This window comes from Lynx rufus, unplaced genomic scaffold (assembly GCF_022079265.1).
Source record: "Lynx rufus isolate CCGP_SWC_20201006 ecotype Redwood Valley unplaced genomic scaffold, mLynRuf1.p SCAF_5, whole genome shotgun sequence".
Classification (NCBI taxonomy): Eukaryota; Metazoa; Chordata; class Mammalia; order Carnivora; family Felidae; genus Lynx; species Lynx rufus.
Window position 1 is genome coordinate 35,921,444 of NW_025814867.1, and position 27,702 is coordinate 35,949,145.

Here is a 27,702-nt window from a genome sequence, read left to right on the forward strand (position 1 = left end):
GCTTAGTGGTTAAAAGCATTCCACCCCTTATTGGCCATATGACCTTCAGCAAGTTGTTTAACCTCTCTGTGCCTCACTTTCCCTTTCTATAAAATGGTATTATAGTGTTATCTACTCATAGGATTTTTATCAGGATTAAATGACTTAATGTACATATAGTGCTTTAGAACAGTACCTGGCACATAGGAAATTCAATCTGTGTTAGATGTTACTGTTCAAGATAGTCTCTTACATCTCTACAAACAAGTTTATGAAAGCATTATTGTGTTTTCCATCTTGAGGATAAGGAAACATCCTTGAGAGGTTAATAACTTTCCCAAGTATATAGCCAGTGAGTATCAGAACTGGAATGTAAGCTCAGATCCAGCTGACTCCAGTCCTGTGCACTTGTCACCACACCCCACAGGTACACACATACACACACACACACGCACACACACAAACCCATGCACATGCAGGCAGGCACACACACTTTTTGGGTATCTTATGCAAATTTTACAACTTTATCTTTTTTTTAATGTTTTTATTTATTTTAGAGAGAGAAAGACAGAGCATGAGTGGGGGAGGGGCAGAGAGAGAGAGGGAGACCCAGAGTCTGAAGCAGGCTCCAGGCTCTGAGTTGTCAGCCAGAAACTGGCGCAGGGCTCGAACTCACAGACCGCGAGGTCAAGACCTGAGCCGAAGTCAGTTGTTCAACCAACTGAGCCACCCAGGCACTCCACCAGCACTCCACGTTTTCTGTTTCAGTCACTCTTTATATTACATGTTAGCGCACTTTCCAGATGCAGAAACTGAAACAGAGTTGTCTGGCTTTTCCTAGTCCTAAAGTAAGTCTGTGTCAGATTGGTTGTGCCAAGGGTCAGTTTTTCTGGGACTTTCATGCCAGAAGGACTCTGTAGACATGCATGAGGTCACACTGAGGTTTGGGGCCAGGTTCAGAGCTCAGCCCACAACCCCAGGAATCAGCCTGCGGTGTGGTCCGTGCAGTGCCTGGCAGGGCGCTCCCGTCACAACCCAGGAACCCGTATCAATAAGACAACAGGACAGGGCTGTAGGTACCAGTGCAAAGCGGCCCCACCCCGGCTGGGGTTAGCGGCCACACACATATAATCCTTTCTGAAATGTATCAAATACCCCCGGGAGGCAGGTCAGACATATGTCAGTGTTCCTGCTTACAGAGGAAGAAATTGAAATATCAAAGGTTGAGCAACTGGCCCAGGGTAGCACCGCCGGTTACCCAGAGAAACGGGATCAGACCGGGCCCCCCGGGCCCAAGTTCCACACGCAGGCTCTGGGTCCAGTGGTTCTCAACGGCTACACAGGAAAATAACCTAACCCGGATGCTTGTGAAAGTGCACAGATGCCAGGGCCCCACCCCGGCGCAGTAAGTCAGACTTTCTAGCGGATTCCTTTGTACAGCCATGGCTGAACATGCCACCTTAAATAATGACACTTCACTCTCGTCACACCAGTCCACCCCATGGCACGTCAACACCCTCAAGTCAGCGAGACCTGGTGCTCCCGTGCTTTGGCCAAGCATATGCAACAACACTTTGCAAGCGGCTCAACCCTGGCACAGAGAAGCTAGGGAAGGTTTTCTCTAAGTTCTTTGACTTAAAAAATAAATAATCTATAAATACCTTCTTGCCCTAAAAAAAAAAAAAAAATTTTTTTCAGGAATAGACTAAAGCCTTATTAGGCTTTTATATATCAGAAACATTTTTTTCAAGGCATGTTTATATCAGAAAACCTGAAAAAAACACAGAAAAGTATAAAGAGGAATGCACAAATCCCCTAAAACCCTAATACTTAGAGATATCTTCTGATTATATTTGGCATATGTCATTACCAAATAAAATCTTATTTTTATTTCTATGTATATGTAAGATGTCCTTACAATTTTCCATCTATTTTTATAATACATGTGATACTGTCATGTTCTCTGTTTTGTTTTGTTTTTTTATGTAACATTACATCCAGATCATTTGTCTTTGTGATAAAATATTCCTTAAAGATATGAATTACATAACAATCCAAAATTCTGTCAGGGGGCTTTAGTATTTCATTTTTTTAATGTTTATTTATTTATTTTGAGAGACAGAGGGAGAGAGAGAATCCCAAGCAGGCTCCACACTGTCAGCATAGAGAATAACACAGGGCTGTGATATCACAAACTGTGAGGTCATGACCTGAGCTGAAACCAAGAGTCAGATGCTTAACTGACCAAGCCACACAGGCGCCCCTATTACTTCAGTTAACTGGCTTCTTTTTGTTAGACATTTAGCTGCAACAATGACCAGGGGTCATGAAAAGAAATGGAGTCGATTTCTGAGTGTGCCATATCCCTAGCCCACTGAATAAACCAGTGACCTTGGTAGGGATACTGACTCCAGGAACCCAGGCTAACAGAGGGAGAAGGAGGAAGAAATTTCCTGGGCTAGAAAATGCTCCAGACCTCCATTCATTCTTCTTGTTCCCTTCCTCACCCACAACTTTTCCTGGCTCCAAATAATATTAAATGAGAAAAGTCCTTCTTTCTCTATTTTTCTGACAGTAGACAACAGATAACAGAAATTACTTGGTCACCTGGACCTTGGCCTAGGCCAAACCTACAACACTGGCAACTGCTTTGCACATACTTCCTCATTGTGTCAACTAAGATACTTTCAGGGTGTCTGCGGGGCTCAGTCAGATATGCTTCCAACTTCGGCTCAGGTCATGATTTCATGGTTCATGAGGCCAAGCCCCAGGTTGGGCTCAGTGCTGATAGCTCAGAGCCTGGAGCCTGCTTCGAATTCTGTGTCTCCCTCTCTCTCTGCCCCTCCCCAGCTCGTGCTCCATCTTTCTCTGTCTCTCAAAAATAAACATTAAAAAAAAATTTTAAAGATGGTTTCAGTTATAAGAAATAGGAAATATGGACCAAACTGATATCAAATAAACAAAAAATTAAATAATAAAGGGAACATAGAGTTCTTTTAATTGAAAATGTCCAGAGCTATGACAGCTTCAGGCAAAGTGTGATCAAGGGCTTGGCCCTTTCTGCTGCAGTTTCTCAGATCTGCCCCATGTGTGTACAATTTCATGTTAGCAAACATGGCTGAAGCAGCTCCATGCCTCCCACTAATGTAGACAACTTTTAGAGAGAGAGTGTCTCTTCTATTTGCTTTCTGATAAAAGAGAGTTCTTTTTGGGGTGCCTAGGTGGCTCAGTTGGTTAAGCATCCAACTCTTAATTTCGGCTCAGTTCATGATCTCAAGCCCTGTGTTGGGATCTGTGCTAAGCATGGAACCTGCTTGGGATTCTCTCTCTCTCTCTCTCTCTCTCTCTCTCTCTCTCTCTCTGCTCCTCCCGTGTTCTCTCTCTCTCTCTCTCTCTCTCTTTCTCTCTCTCTGTTTCTCTCTCTCTCTCTCTCAAAATTAAATAAATAAAACTCAAAAGAAAAATATTTTTAAAAAAGGAGAGTTCTGGGGCGCCTGGGTGGCGCAGTCGGTTAAGCGTCCGACATCAGCCAGGTCACGATCTCGCGGTCCGTGAGTTCGAGCCCCGCGTCAGGCTCTGGGCTGATGGCTCGGAGCCTGGAGCCTGTTTCTGATTCTGTGTCTCCCTCTCTCTCTGCCCCTCCCCCGTTCATGCTCTGTCTCCCTCTGTCCCAAAAATAAATAAAAAACATTGAAAAAAAATTAAAAAAAAAAAAAAAAAGAGAGTTCTTTTTTAGAACCACTCAGAAAAGCTCCTGAATCACGGGCTTGAACTGAGTCACTTTCCTGACAGAAGCCCTGTGGCTGAGAGAATGGCCTGCATTGCCTGACTTGGGCCTGGGTCCGGAACCAATGACTGTGGCAAGGGGACCACCCAGAGCTCATATCTAGAGGTGGAATTGGTGTTGAGGTTTGTAGAGGAAGTACAAAAATCAATCTCACTATCCTATTCTCCTGATGCATTAGGATAATCCAGCACCCCTGTCATGACACAGGTAAGGAAACTGAGGCTCTGAGAAGCTAAAAAGTTCTCCCAGAACCATCTAGAGGATACAAGTCCACCCAAAGTCTATCTGACTCTAGGGCCTGTGTTCTTCCTATGACACCTGGTCACCTGCTCATCCATGCGTCATTTATGGATCATGTGCCTCATAGTAGATTTCTGTGTATGCTAACATGTATATCATGTGAGCTCTTTGAGTATTGGTCAAAGAACAGCTCCTCTCCTCCCAATGGCTGTCATCTTGTGGCTGCAGGACATCATGGCTGGGACCCACGATGTGAGATTTCCTAAGCAGAAAAGGAAGTTTTTTATATCAGTGGAGGAAAATATCCCATCCACTGGGTATGGGGAGAGAGGTATTTATTCATAGCTTTGGAAAGACATGGAACTATGACTAATGCTGAAAAATCAATCTGCCCCCTCCTCCTAGCAACCAGAAATGAAGCCGCTCCCCCTAACTGCACACCATAAGGTAGAGAAGGAGACATGATCTGTGGTCGCCATTGTCAAGCCTGATGAAATGAAATAAAAGTCCAGCACTCTAGGAGACACCAGCTGTGCTAAAGGAGCCCAGGGTAGCTGACGTGACTGTCAGAGAGCCCCCTTAGCCCTCCCAGAAGTACTGGTATAAAAAATAAACGAAACTCGTTAGCCTATATAATTTTTATCCTGTGTCTGATGCAGTATCTCGGTATAAGTCAGGTTGCTAAGGCCAGATGGCTTCTCTGCCTAAGTTTTGCTGTGGACTTTCTTGCACCTTCCTTTTCCATTTCAGTGAGCTCCACTATGTGTGTTCTAGAACATTCATGAGATCTGATTGTGTATGGGGAAACCGAAACACCCACCCCTTTCCCCTTTGAGGCACTCTAAGCGATGTAGCGGGAAGACCCCTCTGGCAGAGACTGATGCAGCGATTCTGCAACCACTCCGATCGCTTTCTGCTTTTCAGAAATGAACCGGCATCACTATGCCCTGTATGTGCACAACTGCCGCCTGGTCTTCCTCTTGCGCAAGGACTTCGACCAGGCCGACACCTTCCGCCCCGCAGAGTTCCACTGGAAGCTGGACCAGGTAGGGCGCTCCCCTCACCCCTCACCCCAGCCCACCCATTGGGAGGGGCGGTAGGTGTGCTCCAGTGACGAGAGCAGCCACGACGCCCCTCAAAGTTCTGCTCACTTGCTGAGTTTGGGAAAAATCAGCTCAGGGAGACACACAGCATCTTAAAGTCACGATAGAAACTGCTGCCTTCAAGACCACCTGGGGGTGGGAGGGCCACACTTCCCACGCGGGACCGTGCACCTGTCAGCGGACCCGTCGACATGTATCTTGTCCATTTGCTCCACGTTGAGCTCCTGGGAAGCTGGTTCTCTTGATCTCCAAGCTCAGTTTGTGATCTGTGCTAACACATCTTTTTATCACAAGTGCCCATGTCTCCTCTCTGATGCTCTGTTATCTCCCTTGGGTGACAGTGCAGCCTTGCTTTTGGTGACACAGGTTGAGAACAAGGGACCCGAGGACCTTGAAGTAAACAGTGACACAGCACACTGAGCAGTGCACATCCCTTTCTGAAGTGCAAAACCCTATGACTCACTCCAGAGCTTCCTGACTTGTGATCACAAGGGCTACTGTGTCATACTTGTCAATGACAAATCAAGTGTCTCGTTTGAGTGAAAAGCTTTGAAGTGTCTGTTTCCGAGGACTGTGCAGGGCTGAGATTGCAGAAGGGGCGGTCACTTCTCTGGGTGGCTGTGTCCCTGAGGAAGAGTCTGGCAGAAGGCCTGGAGCCAGCCTTCACTTAGACTTGAACTGGGTTAGGAGGCTGGGGGGAAGGCACGTGTGGATTTTTACAAATGGTTTTAGCAGCGTCTGGGTGGCTCAGTTGGTTAAGCATCCGACTTCAGCTCAGGTTGTGATCTCGTGGTTCGTGGGTTCGAGCCCTGCATCAGGCTCTGTGCTGACACCTCAGAGCCGGGAGCCTGCTTTGGATTCTGTGTCCCCCTCTCTTTCTGCCCCTTCCCCACTCATGCTCTGTCTCTCTCTCTCTCTCAAAAATAAACATAAAATAATTTTTTTTAATAATAACAAAAATGGTTTTAAACTATCAAGATGGAGAATGCCAGCAGAACAGGAAGGGGATTGTAGAATGGGTCCTGCTAAAGGAAGCAGATGATACGATGCCCATTCCGTGGTCATACTGTCTGGAACCCCACCCATATCCTGAGTGCTTCTGGGAACTTCATTCTTCTGCCTTCCCCTAAAACCCATGGTGTGTGCTACCTGCCTCACCTTGTCTAGGGATGAGTGTTCCAGAATCCTCTCCCTACTCACGGGCATCTACCAGACACTCTCCCTGTACTACGTAAGCCCCCAGGCCCAGGTAGGTAGGGCTGGTTTCAGAGAGTGCTACTGGGAAGCAGTCCAGAAGGAAGTCATTTATATTGAGAGAATGGTGGCTGCCCCCTTTCATCCACACAGAAGCAGAGACATATGCTCTTTAAAAGATAGATTCATTAACCTCAGGGAATCCTTCAGTGCTGGAACTCCAGGCAACGGGACAAGGTCAAGGCCGCCAAGCTGATGGAAAGATGTTTTAGGAAGCCCAGTGGCAACTGCCTAATCTATTCCCAGTAAATCTCATCCTGCTGGATCCCAGGGTTTTGCAAATATGGCATCTGGATTCGTATATGTTCCTCTGAATTAGGAATTCTGGGTATTGCAGAAATTGTGAAATCCTGACGTTGCTTATTTGATTTCCCGGCAACCTCTCAGCTGCCTTCTAAAGTGCCATATGGCTTATATGGGATATATTTAAATACCTAATACAAATTGAGATGAATTAAAATAAATTCCGTATTGTTAGGGGTTTTAATAAGAACATTGCTGTATTGGCCAGGATAATTACAGGTGCCCTGCAGCGTTTTCTCAGATGGGTTTGAGAAGTACTGATACAGGCAAACGAAATCACAGGGTTTGGAATTAAAAATAGGTGAGGAAGGAATTGTGGTTCTACAGAATAATGACTCCAGGAATTCTGAAATCTGCTCCCAAAGGGGTGAATTTAAGGAGGGACTGAGGTTCATGGAAAACTTTCCAGATTACTCTGATCCCGTTTACTACCATTCATTCGCCAGCATCCGCTCTGCACCAGGCACGCTGCCTCTGAGTTCACTCTCGCCTGCCCGGTGGATGAGATAAGGCAGGGGACCACGGTCTTGTGACCTGCCCAGGGTCACACAGCAAACCACGGCCTGGACCTGCCCTTTGCATTACACTATGCTGTTTCCTTGATGAGCTTGCTAATTTAAAATGTTCTCATTTTCAAATTTTAAATATTTTTGATTTAGAGATCAGAATTATCCCTGAGATGCAAAATATTTATAGTCTTGATGAAACTCTTGAAACCGTCAAACCTTCCCTTTGATTAAGCCTTGTCTTCTTCCTTGTCTTAGTCAAGGCAGTCAAGGGGCTGCCATCGCAAAGTATCACAGACCAGGGCCTTGAACAACAGATAATTATTTCTCACAGTTCTGGAGACTGGGAAGTACAAGACCAAGGTGCCAGCTGATTCAGCTCCCTAGTGACGGCCTTCTTCCCAGCCTGTAGACAGCCACCTTCTCACTTTGTCCTCACATGGCAGACAGAGAGAGAGAATGCGAGAGAGCTCGCATGCTGGGATACCTTTTCCTCTTCTTATGAGGCCCTGTGAGATTAAGGCCCCGCCCTTATGAACTCCTTTAACCTGGACCACCTGCTAAAGGCCCTGTCTCTAAATACAGTCACACTAGGGGGCAGTGCTTCAGTCTATGAATTTTGGGGGGACACAATTCAGTCCATAGCATTCTTATTTTTTATGGCATTCTTTACTAAAGAAATTAACATTGGGGCGCCTGGGTGGCTCAGTCGGTTAAGCGTCCAACTTCGGCTCGGGTCATGATCTCGCGGTCCGTGAGTTCGAGCCCCGCATCGGGCTCTGTGCTGACAGCTCAGAGCCTGGAGCCTGTTTCAGATTCTGTGTCTCCCTCTCTCTCTGCCCCTCCCCCACTCGTGCTCTCTCTCCCTCTGTCTCAAAAATAAACATTAAAAAAAAAAGAAATTAACATTAAAAATATTTATCACAAACCCCAGCCCATCGGAACTGTTGCCCTCCCTTTGAAGGGAGCCACAGTGGGTAGGATATAGGAAACCTCAACCACACTCATAGTAGCAATCCAGTGGTACACACAGATGAAGCCCCAGACCCCTCTCTCCCTTTTTCAGCTCTCTGTGTAGACAGAACCTTACCAGAAGTTTCTTGGATGTAAATCACTTGGTGTTAAGAATGTACATACTTGATTATGTCTCCTGCCCCAGGAAGCCACCCTGGGTCCCCCTCCACCCCGAGGGGTTTCCCTCTCCCCAGTGCTCCCCAGATTCCATGCAGCATGCAATCGCAGTGCTTACTGTACCCTGGTAACCCATTTATCCTGCTTTCTGCTCACTTTGCCCTGAGCTCCTCAAGGGCAGTCCTGTGTGGTACTCTCTCCAGCTCCTCAGTGCTTAAGATAGCCCTGAGCACACCATTGGTGCCCAGTAAATGTTTGCATAACAACGAAGGGATGTCAAGATCAAAAGAAGGGAGAGATGACACGAGGGAGGGAGAGAGGGAAAGAGAGGAGACAAATCCAGGGATTTTTTTTTAAATCTCCTGATGATTAACTGATCTTTTTATTCACTTTATGGAGCATTTTAAATTCCAAAATTTTGCCATTTTTTACTCTGTGGATTTCAGTGTTGTTCCACTTTTATGTTGATATCTAATTTCAAAGGTTTAAATGGATTTGCCACCAATGGCTCTGTAATTATTGCAGAACTTTCTGGTTTGGGCCAGAAAGGGCTCAAGCCAGTCTACTACTGTATTATATGTATTCAGATTCCTGGCCCACCTTGGGGATCCCAGAAGCACAATAAATGTTCTCATGGCTAATGGGGCTTCATTTCTTTCTTTATTCAACAGTTTATTCTGAACACAAACTATGTGCCAGGCTCTGTGCTGGGTACCAGGGATCAGCTGCTAGAACAGAAGACCCTGCTCTCTAGAAGGGTCCACTGTCATGAGCAAACTAGCACAGAAACGTTTTACAATCCTATGCAATACATGTTGGGGCAGAGGGCAGGGGCCAGGTCGGAGGAGTCTGCGGGAACCCGTTCTGGAGACACCTGACGTAGACCTGGGAATAGGGGCCTGGAAGAGCCCCTGAGAGGGGACGTTATCTGAATGGAGTGCGGAGGGCTTGGAGGTGTAGAGCCAGGCAGCCAAGATGGAAGGGAGATGAGCAGGACATCCATCTTCAGGAGACTGTAGGCTTCCGGAGTGGCAGGCCATAGGGATGGGGGGGAGGGGAATAGTTTGGCAGATATTAGGACCCATGTTTAGAGGAGCGGGTGTCAATCAAATCCCAAGAGGCTTTTTGTATCCTGTTACTGAGTTGGTACTTTATTCCTCAAAGAATGGGCTACAAGAATTTTATTATTCAAGTAGAATTTAGGGATGGGTAAATGTGAATAATGCTAGTATGACATTCATAAAATGTATCAAATTTAAGTCGATATAGCTCAGGCCAGGTCATTCAATAGGGCCAGCGACGGGGGCTGCATTAGAACCAGGGTCTCCCCCCTCCAGCCTCCATAGCCAGGCCAGGAGATTAAGCACTTGACCGATGTTGCTCATGGGCATTGAAACTGGGGCCTGGTACACACATAGCGTTTCAGGAGTGTGCCCAGGGAGGGAGGCAGTTACCACAGGGGAGCTGTGTGTTTCCAGAAGCCCAGCCCCTTTGCCCCACACCTCAGAAAGCCTTCGCCAGGGTGGACAGACTGCCAGGTAAGTCCATTATCAGGTAGCTCCAGGAAATGTCCCTGACAATCCAGTGTGCCTCACTAAAGGGATCCTAACGATGAGGAGAATGTCATTTTAATGGGATTTTTACTTACGATCTGCTAATGCAAATCCCTCAAGCCTGCAGCTAGTCATGTGCAAACCCAGACAAGAGCAGAGAACGCCCAGCTGCCAGCTCACACAGGAAAGGTTTATTCATTTGCAGCCCCTCCCGGCTCTAATATTATTTGGATGTGGTTGACTCATTGTCACAAATTCTAATGATCTTCCCCTTGGACTTCTTGGTGCTTGGAGGGAAACCTGCTGATGTTTTACAGCGTGTTCCATTTATTGGAAGACACAGCTTGAGTGACAGCCTCAATCGACCAGCAAGAGGCCAGGTGCCCCCAGCTCATACAGGGGGAAAAAAAAAAAATGCGTCTCTGAAAAATCACCCTGAACACAAGACGCAGAAGTGAGATTCATCCCATTGGCCATTGCTGTCCCTGTGCCAGAACTTGTAACAGGCACCAGAGAGAGAGAGAGGAGGACACAGCCCTGACCTCAGGGAGCTCACGGCCCTGCCCAGTGTACAGGCCCTAGAGAGGCCCTGAACTCTCGTAATTGGGGGTGAGGAGAATGACTGAAAATGCTTGGCTGGGTGGAGGTGGGGCCTCATTGAAGATTCAGCCATCACACACACAGCTCCCGGCCATGTAAGAATCTAGGCCTGGTGCTGCCTTTCCGACTGTTCAGAAGTTAGAATCCGATTTTTATGTAAAATCTCCCAATTTTTAGTATTTTCTCACTTAAAACCATTCATCATCAGACCCCACAAATGTTCTGCAGTGTACCTTTTATACCCCGGTCACGGGTTTGAGACCAACAAAAGAATATTCTCATGCAGGGAAACCACACCATAGCACATCTATTTGAGACGTTTGGGTCTTCCTAAGTGAGGCCCACCTGTTCTTTGTAAGCCCCTCCTGCTCTCCTAGCACCGGCCCCTCCCTCCAAGAAGAGCGCGGGGCTTCCAGTGGTGAGGGCGGGGGAGCCTACCCTCCGACACCTAGGGGAAAGGGCAGGGGTGAGTGGGGCAGGTGCCCTAGACCCAGGCCCCTGGTGGTGGCGGCGGTGGTGGTGGTCTCGCTTCCACCTACACAAAGGAGACAGTAAGGCACAGGCCCAGGTCTTTCCAGAAACAGATGCCAGGGCCAGCATTGGAGCCAAATGCTCTCAAATGTCTTGGGCTGAAGCTTCTGCTGGTCAGATCCTTTCTACTCGCATGGAATTCTGAAACTCCAGCAGGAAGCTACAAGTGAATAAATCCTTCATTCCTACTGAGGATGAATGTCAGAACGAGGCAGTCAGGCTGCCCGCATCGGCTCCTCCAGCCACACCGGGAGTCAAATGGCTTAGTTCGATCATTATTACAGCCAAGTGCCAAGGAGTTAATTGGAGAATGGTTCGTCCAGGCCAGACCAGTCCTCTTAAAGAGCAGAATAATGGGGCTTTGTCAGCACTCTGGTTCCTCCACCTAAGACAGATTCTCGGCTGCATCAGCCATGTTCTCTCTAATGCAGCGCCCACCCCCAAACTGGCCTCCAGTGATACCTACATTCCTTTAGGAACATGTGTCCTAAACAGAGTGGGAAGAATGTCCAGAACCTCTTTTTTTTCTCTCTTGTAGGCAGAATCCCAAATGACTTTTTCTAAGATGCCAACTTTGCAGGGTTGTTCTGAATGAAATAGGATGTGGGGAGGGTCACAACTACTCTCCCTTCTCTTTCTCTCTCTAATACCTAAGGGCCCAGGCAAAGCCCTTCTCTCAGAGGTCCTCTCCCTGCCTCTTCCCATCTAATAGATCTCTGGGGAGAACTGACTTCCATGGCTTCGTGGTCATGGCAGAACAGGGTCCTCAGACCCACGTCGGACACTCAGACCTCTCGGTTCAGGACTGTGCAGAGACTGGCTTGTCTGCTCTCTGGAAAGGTGACTTCTGACAGTTAGTGCATGTGTTCAGTTTTCTTTACAGAGGGTGTGACATGCGGGCAGCCGCAATTCTAGCCCATCGCCTGAGCCTTGTTCCCTCCACCAGAACTCCCTTTCTTGGCAGCCCTTCAGGCTGACCCGGGTCCCTGCTGCACTGCTGGCCCTGACCACCCCGTGCCACTACACCTCAGCTGGGCTCCTCGGCTCCCCTGTTGACCACTTGTGATAGACAGAATAATGGCTTCCCAAGATATGCACCCCCTAATCCCTCAAACCTGTGAGTATGTTAACTCCCATGACAAGAGTCTCTACAAATGTGATTAAAGATCCTAAACTAGAAGGATTGTCCAGGTGCATCTAATGCAATCACACGGGGAGGCAGGAAGGTTAGAGTCAAAGAAGTGACAAAGGAAACACAGATCAGAGTGATGCGAGGCCTTGAGCCAAGGAATATGGCAGCCTCTCTGAGCTCAAAAAAAAAAAAAAAAAAAGAAAAAGAAAAAAAGGAGGGAGAAAGAAACAGATTCACACTAAGGTCTCCAGAAGAAATATATGCAGCCTGGCCAGTACCTTGATTTTAGCCCACTGAAACTCCTTTCAGATCTCTGACCTCCAAAACTGTAAGAAAATAAGTTTATGTTGTTTTAAGTTACCAGGTTGGTGGTAATTTGTTCTAGCAGCAATGGGAAACTGATACATCTCTCGTGAGCCTTGGGGAGGCCCAGAGCTGCCCAGGCTCATAGGTGCAGCAACCCCCCACCTCCGCACAGCTTATTGAGGTGACCCTGGGCCAAGCTCTCCAGGCAGACCCAGAGAGCACCCCCTGAGTGTGGCGCCTCTATCCTCTCGGAAAGTGTGGCCCTGAGAGGTAGCGAGGAAGAGGTCCTGTCCTGATGCCCCTCATTGACCACCTGCCCCTCACTCCCCACCGGCCCGCTTCCTGCCAGCCTCCTGTGAAGGATCCCTAGGGAGCAGATTTAGCCTTTCCTCCTGCTCTAGACCATATTCTCCCTCTAGCTTAAGGTACCGGCGGCTGCCTCCCCAGCCATTATAAGTGGAAACTACCTTTCTCTGCCTTCAGGGAAGAAACACTGAGTTCTCCAAGCTTTGTTCTGGAAATGCTAAAGCAAACCTGGAAAATCCTCCGTCTCTTGACAGAGGCTCACCCGGAAGCTGAAAGTTGACAAAGCTGATACACAAATGAGATTCTCTAGAAAATACCTGTCCTGCCCCTGAGGCACAGTCACTTGCTTCACTGGAAGGTCCCCCTCAAGCTCACACTGCCCCCACCGTGCCGTTCAGTTTTCTGCCTGAGGGCTTGCTCCAAGGCAAGAGGAGCCTCTTGGCTCCCGGGAGCACAGTCCACAAGCAGCCCCGGGAGTACCCCTGGCCCCAGGGCACAGGCGCAGCCAGGCCTGAAGGTAGGGAGCGCCGGTGGGCAGCCACCTGCACTCTCATCAGAAGTCCCAGGGGAAGCAGGCCCCCCACAGCCGCAGCACCCACCTTGACTTTGCCCCATTGTTCTGGCGTTCCCCCTTCCCTGACTCACTCTCCACGCGTCTTCTTTCTTCCTCCCTGGAGCCACCTCCTAAATGAACTCTCTGCTCTCCACACCCATGCAGCACAGGTGAAGTGTGTGATCTATAGAGGGAAGTGAGCAAACAGCGCCTGCTATTATCTCTGGGAAGAAAGGCCTGTCTGCAGAGTTTCGGAGGCAGAACTGGGACCAAACAGAGGAAGTTAGCAAGAGACCAGAATGAAGTGAACAAAAGGGAGGAAGAGAGGTTAGTGAAGTGCAGATTAGCGTTGTCAAATGTTAGTGAGCGGATTGTATCCATAACCGACAGTGAGATCTGATGACAAGCGATCATTCCATTTGTGTCTTATTATAGACGTAGTGTCCACAAACTCGCTGAGGGTTTTCAGAGGCTTATTGATCAATATGTTCTGAGCCATTTGCTGGAAGGGCTGACTTCTCAGGGCTCTCTTGGATTCCCATTATTACCCAAAGGGTTTTCTTTACTTTTCCTTCTGAACATCCTGTGCAAAGGGAGAACCCCAACTCTTGCTGAATCCAGAGCTGCAGGAACGTCATTCTCTCCTCTGCCACTCTCTCCTCTGCTTCCCCCACTTTCTCACCCGGACTGGAGGCGGAAGGCTATACAACTGTTAAATTTAAACAAGTCAGAGATGCTAACTATTCTATACATTCCTCCCTTAGCTGCCAGACCTGGCTCCTCTCTGATCTCTGTTCCCCCATGAGCACCTGCTCATCAATTCCTTTCACTCCCATGCAATGATTATTTGTGTTCTAGCCTGTACATCTGCCCAGAGGCAATGGATGCATTTTTTTCAGTAGACATCCCACAATACATATTTAAAGTCAGTGTCTCTCATTTTGTTGTTAAAAAAGAAGGAAATTAATGTCAACACAATTAAAAATGCCTAGTAAATCAAATCACCTTTTCAATAATAAATTAAGATGCTTGGGCCTCGGGGTGGTCCCACCGGAAAGCAGCATGAACTCGGTCACTACCCTGGCTGTGCTTTGCTCCTGTCTTTCCAGGCTGCTTCAGGTATTGGTGTCAGTGGGAGGGGAGGGAGACTCCTTGGCATCAAACCCAAATGTCTACATTCATTAGAGGAAAGATATTTTTCTCTGTCGCTCCCACACTATGGAAAGATAAGAAATTGACAAAGCTGAATGCTAATATAAAATGGCAAATTCTAATGCTAAGCCCTCCTTTAAGAGAAGTGAAGTCCCCGGGTAGTGAGAAGAGAATCGGAACCAGCAGTAATTCGGTTCTTACTTGTGCCAGGGGCTTTCTTTTAATTCTAACGAAAATCTTGCAGCTTAGGCATAACACCCAGGTTAAGGATGAAGAATGGGAGACATAGCATCTTATCTAATCTCTTAGATAATAAATCTCTTACCTAATAAATGGAAGAACCTTAAATAGGACCTTAAAACACACATACTTCAAGAGGGCAAAAAGCACCATTGTTGACTTGGAAGGGTTTACAACTTTAGTGGCGACACAAGAAGACAAGAATGAACCGATATCCATGCTAAGACCGAAGTGTTCAGAACAGGGTGTGGGTGTCCATCTAGGAGCACATTCCAAGCTCGGCTTAGGAAGAATCATGATTTAGCATCTTTTAAAATAAAATAAAGATCAGCTTGCTCCTGAGGCCCAGTGGTGAGTGTGGCTCATCCCATAAAGCAAGAGTAGCCAATGGAGCTGACTTCTCATGGGGAGCCCTCTTCCAAGGAAGTCTTGCACAGCAATAACCCTGGAGGCCCAGCAGGGAGATGAATCAGCTCTACCTTCCCTGCTTTCTCCCAATCCCGAGAGTCATCTGTTTCCATCTTTAATGTCTAAACATGCAAATATTGCTACACTTACTGCTCATTAGTTAGCTAAAGGAAGGGCCCTTTAATTATGCCTTTAAATAATGAACCTCCTCCATCACCTTGACAATCAGTGCCTATTTAGAAGGAAGCAAGACCTCATTATGAAACAGCTACTGCATCCCTTGGTTACTCAGAAGATGGTAGCTTTCTTGAGGCAATGAAATGGATGTCTAAAGACAAATAAACCTTGCAATTGCATTAACTCATTCTGGCTTTAGGTTCAACTGTTATCCAGTGACATATTACATGTGAGGGAAAGAGAGGAAACTAGCATTTTTTTAAGAGGCCAATATCTGAGCTCATTGATGTTCACACATGAAGTCTAAACTGCACAGTCACTTTTGAAGTGATTTCTTGTCTCAATTTTATAGATACTGAAATGAGACTATGAAAGATGAAATAATTTGCTTAAGGTGTTGGACCAAGTCTACCATTCTCCAAAACTCCATGTTCTTTTCCATTATATGTTGATCTAGGTGAGAAGTATTTACATAGCTTGGCAGCACTGGGTTTCCTCTGAGTCTCCACTGGATTTATCCATCTTTCTGTCTCAGCAGAAACTCACGGGAATAGTTTCCTTCAGACAACCCCCAGGCACAGCCAGACTGAACCACACTATGCATGCACCTGTCGGCATGGCTCTGAAAAATAAAACAGAGTATGTCATAGACAAGCAAGTCATTTCCACTATGGACAATTACCTATTTATCTCTCCATACTGAACTCAGGGCTCACATCTTTGAAAAAGACTTTCCTGTAACTCCCTCCCCCATAGACAGTTGACCTTACTTCCATGGGGGCCCCAGAATTTTGTCACTGCATTTTTCATACCGTATTACACTTATTTGTTTGTTAATTCATTTCCTCCACTACACTGGATACCATTCTTATTTACACCTTTAATGTTTAACACAGTGTCTCCTACAAATATGTGTTCAATACATGCTTATTAAATTTAAAAAAATGAGTCCTTATCTGTGGTTCCCAAACACTAGTCCATGGACCTATAAGCATCAGTTTGGCTATATATCACCTGAGTGACATTGAAAAAAGCTGCCAGAAAAAAAAAAACAGTATGTCCTTTAAAAGGTGAATGAATAAATAACCTATTGTGTATCTGTACATGGAATTGTATTCAACAATAAAAAGGGACAAACTATTGGTTCATACAATGTGGATGAATTTCAAAAATATTGTGCTATGTCAAAAACTAGACAACAAGGACTATATATTGCATGACCTCATTTACATAAAATGTCAATAAAAGGCAATTTTGTAGATAGACTATCAGTGGTTTTCTAGGGCTTGGGTGAGAGCAGGAATCAACTGCAAATGGGCACAGATATCTTTGAATTATGGAAATGTTCTAAAACCAGATTTTTATGATCATTGCCCAACTCTATAAATTTATTAAAATCATTGAATTATACACTTAAATGAATGAATTTTGTGATATGTAAATCATACCTCAATAAAAATATTAAAAATAGGAATTGAAAAATGGCCCATTCTGAGATAACAGGGTGATATTGACACTGTCTTGTCTCTAAAGAGTTCTAATACAGGCTTAATACCAGAAAGGAGGGACATGTAGGAAGAAATCCCGAAATCAGAATAGAATCTTCCTTCAAATCCCTTAAATCTTTGGATGACCCCTGAACTGTGTACACACAGGGGAGCCTTCAAGAAACCAGTGAAAAGCAACAGCAAGAAAGGCCAAAAAATTGAGTAGAGATTTTAGCTACTGCCTACTGCAAAGGAGACTTATTTTAAAATTCCTCCAAGTTTGAAGGTCCAGGAAAACACCTAGAAAACTCTGGGTGAAATACCAGAAGAGACATGAATAAAGATTATATGCCGGGATTAAGGGACTGGCTCAGAATGAAGGGTAAACCCAAACAAACATACTCATATATAGTATAAGACCAACTCTACAGGTACAAGGTGATGATTCAGTAATTTAACAAAAATCAATAACCTCAGAGAAATATAGCAGGATCCAGAGTTTCTGCAATGTATAATGCACAGTTCCCAGGATGAAATATAAATTATTAGACATGTGAGGAAACACAAAAATGTGACCAAAGGTCCAGAGTGAAATTGTTCAAGAGAAACAGACCCTGAAATGATGCAGATGTAGGAATTATCAGAAAACAACCTAAAAGCAACTATTTTCAATGTGTTTAAAAACTTTAAAGATTGTCATAATGAGTGAACAGAATCTCAGCAAAGAAATGAAAACTACATAAATGTAAAATCTATGGTGGAAAATACAAAATTTAAAGTGAAAGGGTGGGCTTTGCAGACTGGAGATAGAAGAAAGAGTCAGTGAACTGGAAGGGAGATCAAAAGAAATTGTCCAATATGAAGAAAAATGAAGGGAGAAAGATTTCTTAAAATCTTGAGCCAAAGAGAGAGGGAAGAGAAGAGAGGAGAAGAGAGGAGAGGAAAGTTTAAAAAGAACTCAAGAACAAGAGTGAATGAATGGGGCATAAAAGAATTAATTGAAAAGTGTCTGTTAATTTCCTCTGCCCATTTCTTCACTGGATTACTTGTTTTTCTGGGTGTTGAGTTTGGTAAATTCTTTATAGATTTTGGATACTAACCCTTTACCCTACATGTCATTTGCAAATATCTTTTCGCATTCTGTCAGTTGCCTTTTAGTTTTGTTGTTTCCTTTGCAGTGCAGAAGCTTTTTATCTTGATGAGGTCTCAGTAGTTCATTTTTGCTTTTAATTCCCTTGCCTTTCGAGATATGTCAAGTAAGAAATTGCTGCTGCTAAGGTCAAAGAAGTTGTTGCCTGCGTTCTCCTCTAGGGTTTCGATGATTTCCTGTTTCACATTTAGGTCTTTCATGCATTTTGAGTTTATTTTTGTGAATGGTGTAAGAAAGTGGTCTCGTTTCATTCTTCTGAACGTTGCTGTCCAGTTCTCCCAGCACCATTTGCTAAAGAGAGTGTCTTTTTTCCATTGGATGTTCTTTCCTGCTTTGTCAAAGATTAGTTGGCCATACATTGGTGGGTCCAATTCTGGGTTCTCTATTCTAGTCCACTGGTCAATGTGTCTGTTTTTGTGCCAATACCATACTGTCTTGCTGATTACAGCTTTGTAGTAGAGGCTAAAGTCTGGGATTGTGATGCCTCCCACTCTGGTTTTCTTCTTCAATGTTATTTTGGCTATTCAGGGTTTTTTGTGGTTCCATACAAATTTTAGGGTTGTTTGTTCTAGCTTTGGGAAGAATGCTGGTGCAATTTTGATTGGGATTACTTTGAATGTGTAGATTGCTTTGGGTAGTATTGACATTTTAACAATATTTATTCTTCCATTCCATGAGCATGGAACGTTTTTCCATTTCTCTGTGTCTTATTCAATTTCCTTCATAAGTTTTCTATAGTTTTCAGCATAGAGATCTTTTACATCTTTGGTTAGGTTTATTCCTAGGTATTTTATGGTTCTTGGTGCAATTGTAAACGGGATCAGTTTCTTTATTTCTCTTTCTGTAGCTTCATTATTGTGTATAAAAATGCAACCGACTTCTGTACATTGATTTTGTACCCTGCGACTTTGCTGAATTCATGTATCAGCTCTAGAAGTCTTTTGGTGGAGAAATGGGCAGAAGACATGAATACACCCTTTTCCAAAGAAGACATCCAGATGGCTAACAGACACATGAAAAGATGCTCAACATCATTCATCATCAGGGAAATACAAATCAAAACCACACTGAGATACCACCTCACACTGGTCAGAGTGGCTAAAATGAACAACTCAGTAAACTACAGATGCTGGCAAGGATGTGGAGAAGCGGGAACCCTCTTGCACTGTTGGTGGGAATGCTAACTGATGCAGCCACTCTGGAAAAGAGTGTGGAGGTTCCTCAAAAAATTAAAAATAGAACTATCCTATGACCCAGCAATAGCACTGCTAGGGATTTATCCAAAGGATACAGGAGTGCTGATTCATAGGGGTACTTGCACCCCAAATGTTTATAGCAGCACTTTCAACAATAGCCAAATTATGGAAAGAGCCTAAATGTCCATCAACTGACAAATGGATAAAGAAGATGTGGTTTATATATACAATGGAATACTACTTGTCAATGAAAAAGAATGAAATCATGCCATTTGCAGCAATGTGGATGGAACTGGAAGGTATTATGCTGAGTGAAATAAGTCATTCAGAGAAAGATACTGTATGTTTTCACTCATATGTGGATCTTGAGAAACTTAACAGAAGACCATGGGGGAAGGGAAGGGGGAAAATAGTTACAAACAGAGAGAGAGGGAGGCAAACCACAAGAGACTCTTAAATACAGGGAACAAACTGAGGGTGGATGGGAGTTGGCAGGGGGAAATGGGTGATAGGCATTGAAGAGGGCACTTGTTGGGATGAGCACTGGGTGTTGTATGTAAACAATGAACCACGGAGATCTACCCCAAAAACCAAGAGCACACTTTATGTGCTAACTATATGTTAGCCAATTTGACAACAAATTATATTTTTTAAAAAAAGAATTAATTAGGGGCTCCTGGGTGGCTCATTCAGTTGAGCTCAGGTCATGATCTCGCGGTCTGTGAGTTTGAGCCCCGCGTTGGGCTCTGTGTTGACAGCTCAGAGCCTGAAGCCTGCTTCGCATTCTGTGTCTCCCTCTCTCTCTGCCCCTTCCCTGCTTATGTTGTGTCTCTCTCTCTCTGTCAAAAATAAATAAACATTAAAAAAAAATTTTTTTAAGAATTCATTGAAGAACTGATGGCAAAAAAATGTTTCCAAATTTTGTATAAAACATCATCTTAGGGGCACCTGGGTGGCTTAGTTGATTAAGTGTCTGTCTTGAACTCAGGTCATGATCTCATGGTTTGTGAGTTCGAGCCTGCATTGGGCTCTCTGCTGTCAGCACAGAACCCACTTCAGATCCTCTTTTCACCACCCCATCTCTCTCTCTGCCCCACCCCCAGTCCCTCTCTCTCTCTCTCTCTCAAATAAATAAACATTAAGAAAAATAAAATAAAACATCATCTTAAAGATTGAATAAGATAAGCAAGCTCCAACTGAACAAGTATAAAGAAAACCACACTTAATCATAGCATTCTCAGCCTGTTCAAAAACGAAAAGAAAACATCTTGAAAGCATCCACGGAAAAAGAGAAAAAACATTATATATGGGAGAACAACAATATGAAAGCAGTTGAAATTTTACTGGAAATGATGGAGACCAAAAGGAAACAGGATGACAAAGGAAGTGTTTTTAAGAGCGAAGAGAAATGGTGTCAGATGGGGAAACAGACCTATAAGAGGAAAAGAAGAGCATTAGAAATGGCAAGTATGTGGTTAAGTATGAAAGACTATTTTTTCTTCCTTCTGGATTTCTTTAAATGGCCATGACTTCTAATTCAATAATTATAACAGTGTATTGAGGGCATATAACATATGTAGATGTAAAACATATGATAATATATGCAGATGTAAGGGTGGAGTTCTAATGCACCAAGGTTCTCACATTGTATGTATGTGGAGTGTTAACTAAGTATTCTGATAAGCTAAAGATGCCTATGAAAGAAGGCCTACTTTTAGGCTAGGGAAGTTAAAGGGATACTCAGGAAAAAAGTGCAAGCTCAAGATGAACATTTCTTAAAGTAGATGCCTCCTTCAAAAAAAATGGGCAAAGGTATCACGATGGCAAAGACCTTTTATTGGCAGATGACGCACAAGGAATAGAGCACTTGAATCTGGAATTTCTAGACAGTGCTCAAGGTGAGTGCTCGAGAGTTGGCATGAATGATGAAGGAGGACCCAATCTGACCTCCCAACCGTGAATTGGAATTGGACATAATATTTCAGAATGTGGAAGTGCTTTTTGCCATGAAACCGGGTTCTAGAGGGCCTAGAGAGAAAAGTCTGAGGTTTAGGTTTCAAAGTAAGCAAGAAAACCAACAGGTATTAAATTTGAGGGATGTGGACAGTGACTTAGGGGTGCAGGGATAGAAAGAAAGGAGGAATTTGCTGCTCTTGGGGCTGCAAGCAAAGGCATCAACTTTGTCTCTGTGTGTATCAAATCTTTTTTTTTTTTTTTTCTGTATTTTGATGCTTTGACATCTTGGGGCCTCATGGACCCAGAGAGGGACTTCCCCTTGCAGTATCGTGCCTTTGATATCCAAACCAACCAATCCTGAGTCCATCCGTCCATCTGCCTCCTTTTATTGGACTCCTTCAGACCAGGACACTATCCACCTGCCCTAAATCATCCGAGGGCCAAGTACTGGACATCTAGGGATACCCACTGAAATTATTCAGACCATCCAGCCCTAAACCTGTTCAGCTTGCTTACAGCTTCACCCATTCCTTCCAAAAAAAACCATAATAAAGCAACCTGCCCACAGTTCTTCTTACTCCCTCTGCCTCTCGACCAACCCCAGTGATTCCCCATGTAGCCCTGCATGGTGTGGTGCCTCCAGTTTCTAGGGATCGGTGAATATAAAACCCTCATCCTTGGGGTGCCTGGGTGGCTCAGTCAGTTAAGCGTCTGACTCTTGATTTCAGCTCAGGTCACAATCTCATGGTTCATGAGTTCAAGCCCTGCATCAGTCTCTGCACTGACAGTGCAGAGCCTGCTTGGGATTCTCTCTCTTTCTCTCTCTGCCCCTTCCCCACTCACTCTCTCTCTCAAAAATAAATCAACATCCCAAAAACAAAAACAAAAACCAAGAACCTTCCTCCTTCATGACAGTCACTTCTGTGTCTGTGTGTCTTGCCATACCTGATTCAAACAAATCTTGGGGACATTTCAAAACAGTGTATACCTAAGGCCCTAGGAAGCTACAGGCCTGTGTGCATCATCTGTATAATCAGCCTCCCTCTGATGGAGTAAGTGTCCTTCTTTCCCTTTTTAAACAGAAATATCACTCTTTGTTCAAATTGTTCATGCTTGTCATGGAAGTAAATACAGTGATAAGTTCTGCAAAAGTAATGATTTTAGCCATAAATTAGAGGTTAAGAGGGAAATTACAACTATCCTGTGCATTGGGATAGCCACAAAGATCTCAGAAATTATCTCTCATTTGCACCAACAGTGTCCATATTTATTTGACATTTCCTTGACTCCTCATCTCTCACCTCTAGGCCTTTTGGCCATTTTACCTTCAAGAGTCGAACCAAACCAGCTTCTCAGAACAGCCCAATGAAGGTTTTCCAGTCAACTTTCCTTATGATCTCCTAGGCTACTTACAGGTACAAAACATAGTTTGGTCTCCCCCCCCTCTTTATCAGTAGGGATGAGTTGTCATTCTTTCCCACACTGCCTTGGCTCCAGGGTATGACATGAAGACAGAGGACAGTGGTAGGGTCACCCTTGCATTGACCCCATGGATCCACACGGCTTCTACTCTTTGGCAAGTAGGTGGTAGCTTCCCATGAGAAGAGAGCTCTTTGCTCTCCCAATAGCAAACTCTAGCACCTGCTTCTGGAAAGGACATGAAATGTTAGTTACCACAGAGCCATTGTCCTGTTTAGGCTGCCCTGGAAACCAAGAGCTCGGTGTCAGTCTTATAGCGAGGTCTGCTCCTGTTAAAAGGGCTACATATCTTTCCATCGGACACAACTCTGTCAGATGGTTAATTACAGTCACAAATGCAAGGGGACAAAAAACTTTAGTTATGTGGGCTCAAAGCAAAAAGAGAGTCTTCTACCTATTTTTTAGACTCAAATAAAAAGTGAGCCCTCAATCAGGGCACAAATGTGAACTGAGACTTGAGTTACTGGAAGAATTATTATACCCTCTGCCCACTTTTGCATCTGTAAACATATGAATAAAATGAGCCTCATAAGCCAAGAGAAAAAATATACCTTCAGGTTTATTCCAGAATACTAAAAATATCCCTCTGCCATCTAGCAAAAATATGTCAGAGTAGGAACCAAAAAAGAAAAAAAAGAAGAAGGAAAGAAGCACTTGATAGAGGAGCAGAGGGCAGAACTGGGCTGTGTCTACATTCTGCCCCATGAAGTCAGGCATTCATTCACTCAGTCATTCGTCAGCAAATCTCGATCAAGATCAAATTTTAAAGTGAACACATTTGCATTCCAAGAGCACATATTCATCAGGGAGCCATGAAAGACATGCAGGCTTTGGAGTCTCTCGGACCTGAGTTTGCAGCTCAGCTCTGCCCCCTATATCTATGTGACCTTGAATGCATCACTTTACGTCTCTGAGCCTCAGTTTCCTCATCTGTGAAATGAGGATTATTATAAACAGTTTGGGGTGGTTGCAGGGATTACCTGATATGGTCAGCGTCAAGCGAGGTTAGTGAGGGAGTAGCAGCAGAACATGTGACCCATGGAAATATGTTTTTGGGGGGCCAGCACTATCATAATGCATAGGCACTAGCACACATATGCATGCATGGTGGATGGATGGATGGATGGATGGATAGATACATAGGCAGACAGACTTTTTCCTTCCTTTCTTCATTCCCTTCCTTCCTTTCCTTCCTTCCTTTCTTCCTTCCTTCCTTCCCTCCTTCCTTCCTTCCTCTCTCTCCCCCCTTCCTTCTTTCCTTCCTTCCTTTCTCTCTCTCCTTCATTCTTCCTTCTTTCCTTTCTCTCTCTCCTTCCTTCTTTCCTTTCTCTCCCTTCTTTCTCTCTCTTTCTTTCCTTCCTTCCTTCCTTCCTTCCTTCCTTCCTTCCTTCCTTCCTTCTTTCCTTCCTTCTTTCTTTCTTTCTCTCTTTCTTTCCTTCTTTCTTTCTTTCTTTCTTTCTTTCTTTCCTTCTTCCTTCTTTCCTTCCTTCCTTCCTCCCTCCCTCCCTCCCTCCCTCCCTTACTCCCTCTCTCTCTTCATTCCCTCCCTCTCTCTCTCCCTCCCTCTCTCTCTTTCCTTCCTTCCTTCTTTTCTTTTCTTTTCTTTTCTTTTCTTTTCTTTTCTTTTCTTTTCTTTTCTTTCTTTACTGTGCCATACCAGGCACTGACATGGTGGGAACTGGACATATAGTAGTAAACAGAACTATGACAGGTCTCTGCTCTGATTATCCACACTGTGGTCTTAAAATATCATTTTTACTAAAAGAAACCAGGATTTCTTGAAGAAATAGCTAACTCCAAGTTTAGGGTTGAAAATGAATATTCTGAGCCTGGATCCAATTGCCTATTTGCAGGAGCTACTTTTTAAACTGCATGTGAGTATGCAATTAACAAAATCCAGATAGGGTAACTCTGTAGGTCAGATGTCCTGGGCTTTTTGACAATTAAATTGTAAGGAAAAGAAAGCAATCAAGGAGGAATCTGTAAATTAAAAAAAAGAAATGGAACAAGCTAGCTTTTATAATGGGGAAAAAACTATAATGTGCAGAGGCACAGATCTGAGTGGTCAGACTATAGAGAGGCTGTAAAGGTCAGGAGAGTCGGCCTTGCTTGGGGCAGGAGGGTGGTTGGGACGGGTGGGGCCTGGGGGTGTGGACACAAGCAGGGCATCTGGGTGGCTGGAAAAGTTATTTCTCGGCCTGGGCAGTGGCTGTAAAAGTAGCTCACCCTCTAATAGTTCATTCCGTTCTACACTTGATTTGCGTGGCCATCTGCATCTTGATTTACGTTATCATACGAAGTCATGTAAAAGGAAGCAGCATGTGTTGAGGGCCACTGTGTGTTGCAGCCTTTGTCAGGTGCCAGGGTGATGAGTGGGGCAGGAGCCGATCCTGACCCTGAAGGAGTTTAGTGTTTCATGGAAGACAGAGGTAATTCAAATACTGTGATCAGGGCTGGCAGGGAAGGGTGGCCTAACCATCCTGGGCAGCAGCAGAAGCCTTGATGTGAACAAGGCGCCCAGGAAGGACACCTACCATACACTGGCCCATCTGAGGACTCAGGGCGTCCCAGGCACCGCCGGGCTGGTTGGGGCAGCAGGTGGGGGAACCGCTCACGGGCCCGGCACCTTGCTGTTTACTTTCCACAGCTTCCAAGCCCCCCGTGTCTCAGTTAACTCCTGCCAGGCACCACGGCCCCATTCCTCAGGTGTAAGGCAGCTGTGGCTTTGAGCAGTGGTTAAAAACAACTCACCCTTGGCCAAGTGACCGGTAAACAGAAGAGTTGAAGATTCAACCAAATCTGCACTCTTTTTCCAGGGAGGCAGTGTGTCCCTGACAGATAGAGGTAGTTAGTCTGTGGGAGCAGACAACCCAGGCCTGGAGTTAAAGGGGTTAGCAACAGAAAACACACATTATAAATTTATAAATTACACAGATTTTTAATTCATTTTTACCCAAGTCAAACGGCCAAGTTGCTTTTAATGAGAATACCCAATATGGTGGGGATGCTAATGGCCAAGTGTAAATTGGCTTGGGCTTGCAGGGGTGGGGGCGGTGGGGCATCCTGAGGCTAGCAGTCCCTTTCCTCAGTGACAAACAAGCCTTTATATTCACATGCCCATGGGAGAAGAAGGAAGGCCGTACATGTGGTAATACTTGGGGAAAATAGAAAGCTTCATGAGGGCAGAGGAAAGTATGTAAAAGCGAGAGCATGGGCTTTAAGCTGAAAACCTCGAGTTCACATCTCATCATGGCTACCCTCCAGCAGTGGGAACTCAGGGACGTGACTCAACTCCTCCAAGTCTTCCCATCCTCATCTGTAAATTTTTTTTTCAACGTTTTTTTATTTATTTTTGGGACAGAGAGAGACAGAGCATGAACGGGGGGAGGGGCAGAGAGAGAGGGAGACACAGAATCCAAAGCAGGTTCCAGGCTCCGAGCCATCAGCCCAGAGCCTGACGCGGGGCTCGAACTCACAGACCGTGAGATCGTGACCTGGCTGAAGTCAGACGCTTAACCGACTGCGCCACCCAGGTGCCCCTCATCCTCATCTGTAAAGTGGGTTAATAAGCATTAGATATATGCGTAGAGCACCTAATTCATGCTAGGTGATAATAAATTGCATTGTTCAATTATTATCCTCATTTTTACCTTTTTGGCCCCCACTAGAGATCAGTCTTGGCTTAGCCAGTTTGAATCTATCCTAGAGGATTCTAGAATTCAGAACTTTCTGGAAATAAGGAGCCATCCCCTCTGGTGTACTTGGCCATGAGTGGGAGCCTGGCTTAGTTGTTAAGTACATAGATTTTGGAACCTGATTTCCTGGGTTTGAATCCCAGACCTACCAAGGTTGTATGGCCTCGGGGAAGGCAACTAAGTTCACTGTGCCTCAGTTCCCCTACCTGTAAAGCCAGGGTAAAATAGCACTTCCACCACAGGGTTGGGAGGATTAAACATGGCTAACACAGCACATCGCACCTAGCGTAGCTCTGCCTCCAAGCTGTCTGCATTAAGGAGCTGGAGAGAAGCCTTCCCCAAGCATCCAGTAGAGTGGCTCTGAGAGTCTGACTAGAGCCTTCTCTGGGCATCACAGGCTCTCAAGGCTTCAAAGTTCCAGAACCTTTGAGATCCTTGCTCCCATTACAAAGTTTCTCCCTTGGCTTAAGGCTTGACTCAGCGCAGTCTCAAAACACTAAAATTTTAAGTCTCTCTTCAAGACCTTGTTTCCTTCTGCTGCTCGGCCCAGCACGCTGGCAGGAGCGAGCAAGCATGGCAGCCATGGCATCTGCTCTGTGGACTGCATGGGGTCCATACCAGTGACTCTGTGTCTATGCAACCCCCGCCCCCCCAGTTCCATGGAGATGCGAGGGGTGGCTACATCTCCGTATGAAGGAAGGATCCCTTCCTACTGGAGACAGAACTGAACACAAATGCCCCTCGGTGCCTGGGTGTTAGACGCTCATCCCCAGAAGTGGCGTCTAATGGGCAACCCTGAGGAATCATTTAGCACTCAGACTAGGGGCGTCCCACTGATTTCCATTCCAGAACACCGAGGTTGAGCCACAGAGAAGGCTGTCATCCCCGCTGCCATTTGCCCAGGCCCAGTTCTTATTGTGGTACACCCCCTAGGTCAGTGTTCCCAGCAGGCGGCCAGCTTTTGAGGGCAGGATTCTGTGACTTCCTACCTTTAGGTCGTGGGCAGCCTGTTCATCAAGCAGTGTTGTGGGCTGAACATTGGCAGCACCATCAGCTCAGTCACCACACGACAGACCCCGCACCTTGCAAAGCTGCCACAGGCCAGCCTGGCTGGCCCTGACGTCTGGTGCAGGCTCCCACGTGGCCGACCAAAGAAGCCAGGAGCCTTCCTCATGTCGCTCTGTTTCTACACGCCATCTACCAGCAGCTTATCTAGGGAGAGAGGGGCCGGATATGTAAAGCCTGCTCATTTAATAAGATTTTAGCAGTCTTAACCCCCTGCAAGTCATTTGTCCCTCACACACTTAAAGCTTTTTATCTGTGGAGTAAAGCACAATTGGCCTCTTAAAATATTGAAAAAAACCAGACTTTATATCACAACTGGAGTCAAGTGTTAGTTTGTCTTCCCACGTCTCTGTGCGTCTCGCCAATCTGGCACCCCTCCAGCCTCTTGTCCACTCGGTCACCTCACCTCGGCG

The 27,702-nt window shown here is 45.3% G+C and overlaps 1 protein-coding gene across 1 annotated transcript in view; it reads left to right on the forward strand.

The window, feature by feature from the left end:
• Nucleotides 1–27,702, forward strand: part of CLSTN2 (calsyntenin 2) — a 397,891-nt gene that overhangs the window by 302,252 nt on the left and 67,937 nt on the right. The window contains exon 8 of the mRNA XM_047100142.1: nucleotides 4,931–5,052. Within this exon, the coding sequence (XP_046956098.1) occupies nucleotides 4,931–5,052 (122 nt within the window). The remainder of the gene's footprint in view (nucleotides 1–4,930; nucleotides 5,053–27,702) is intronic.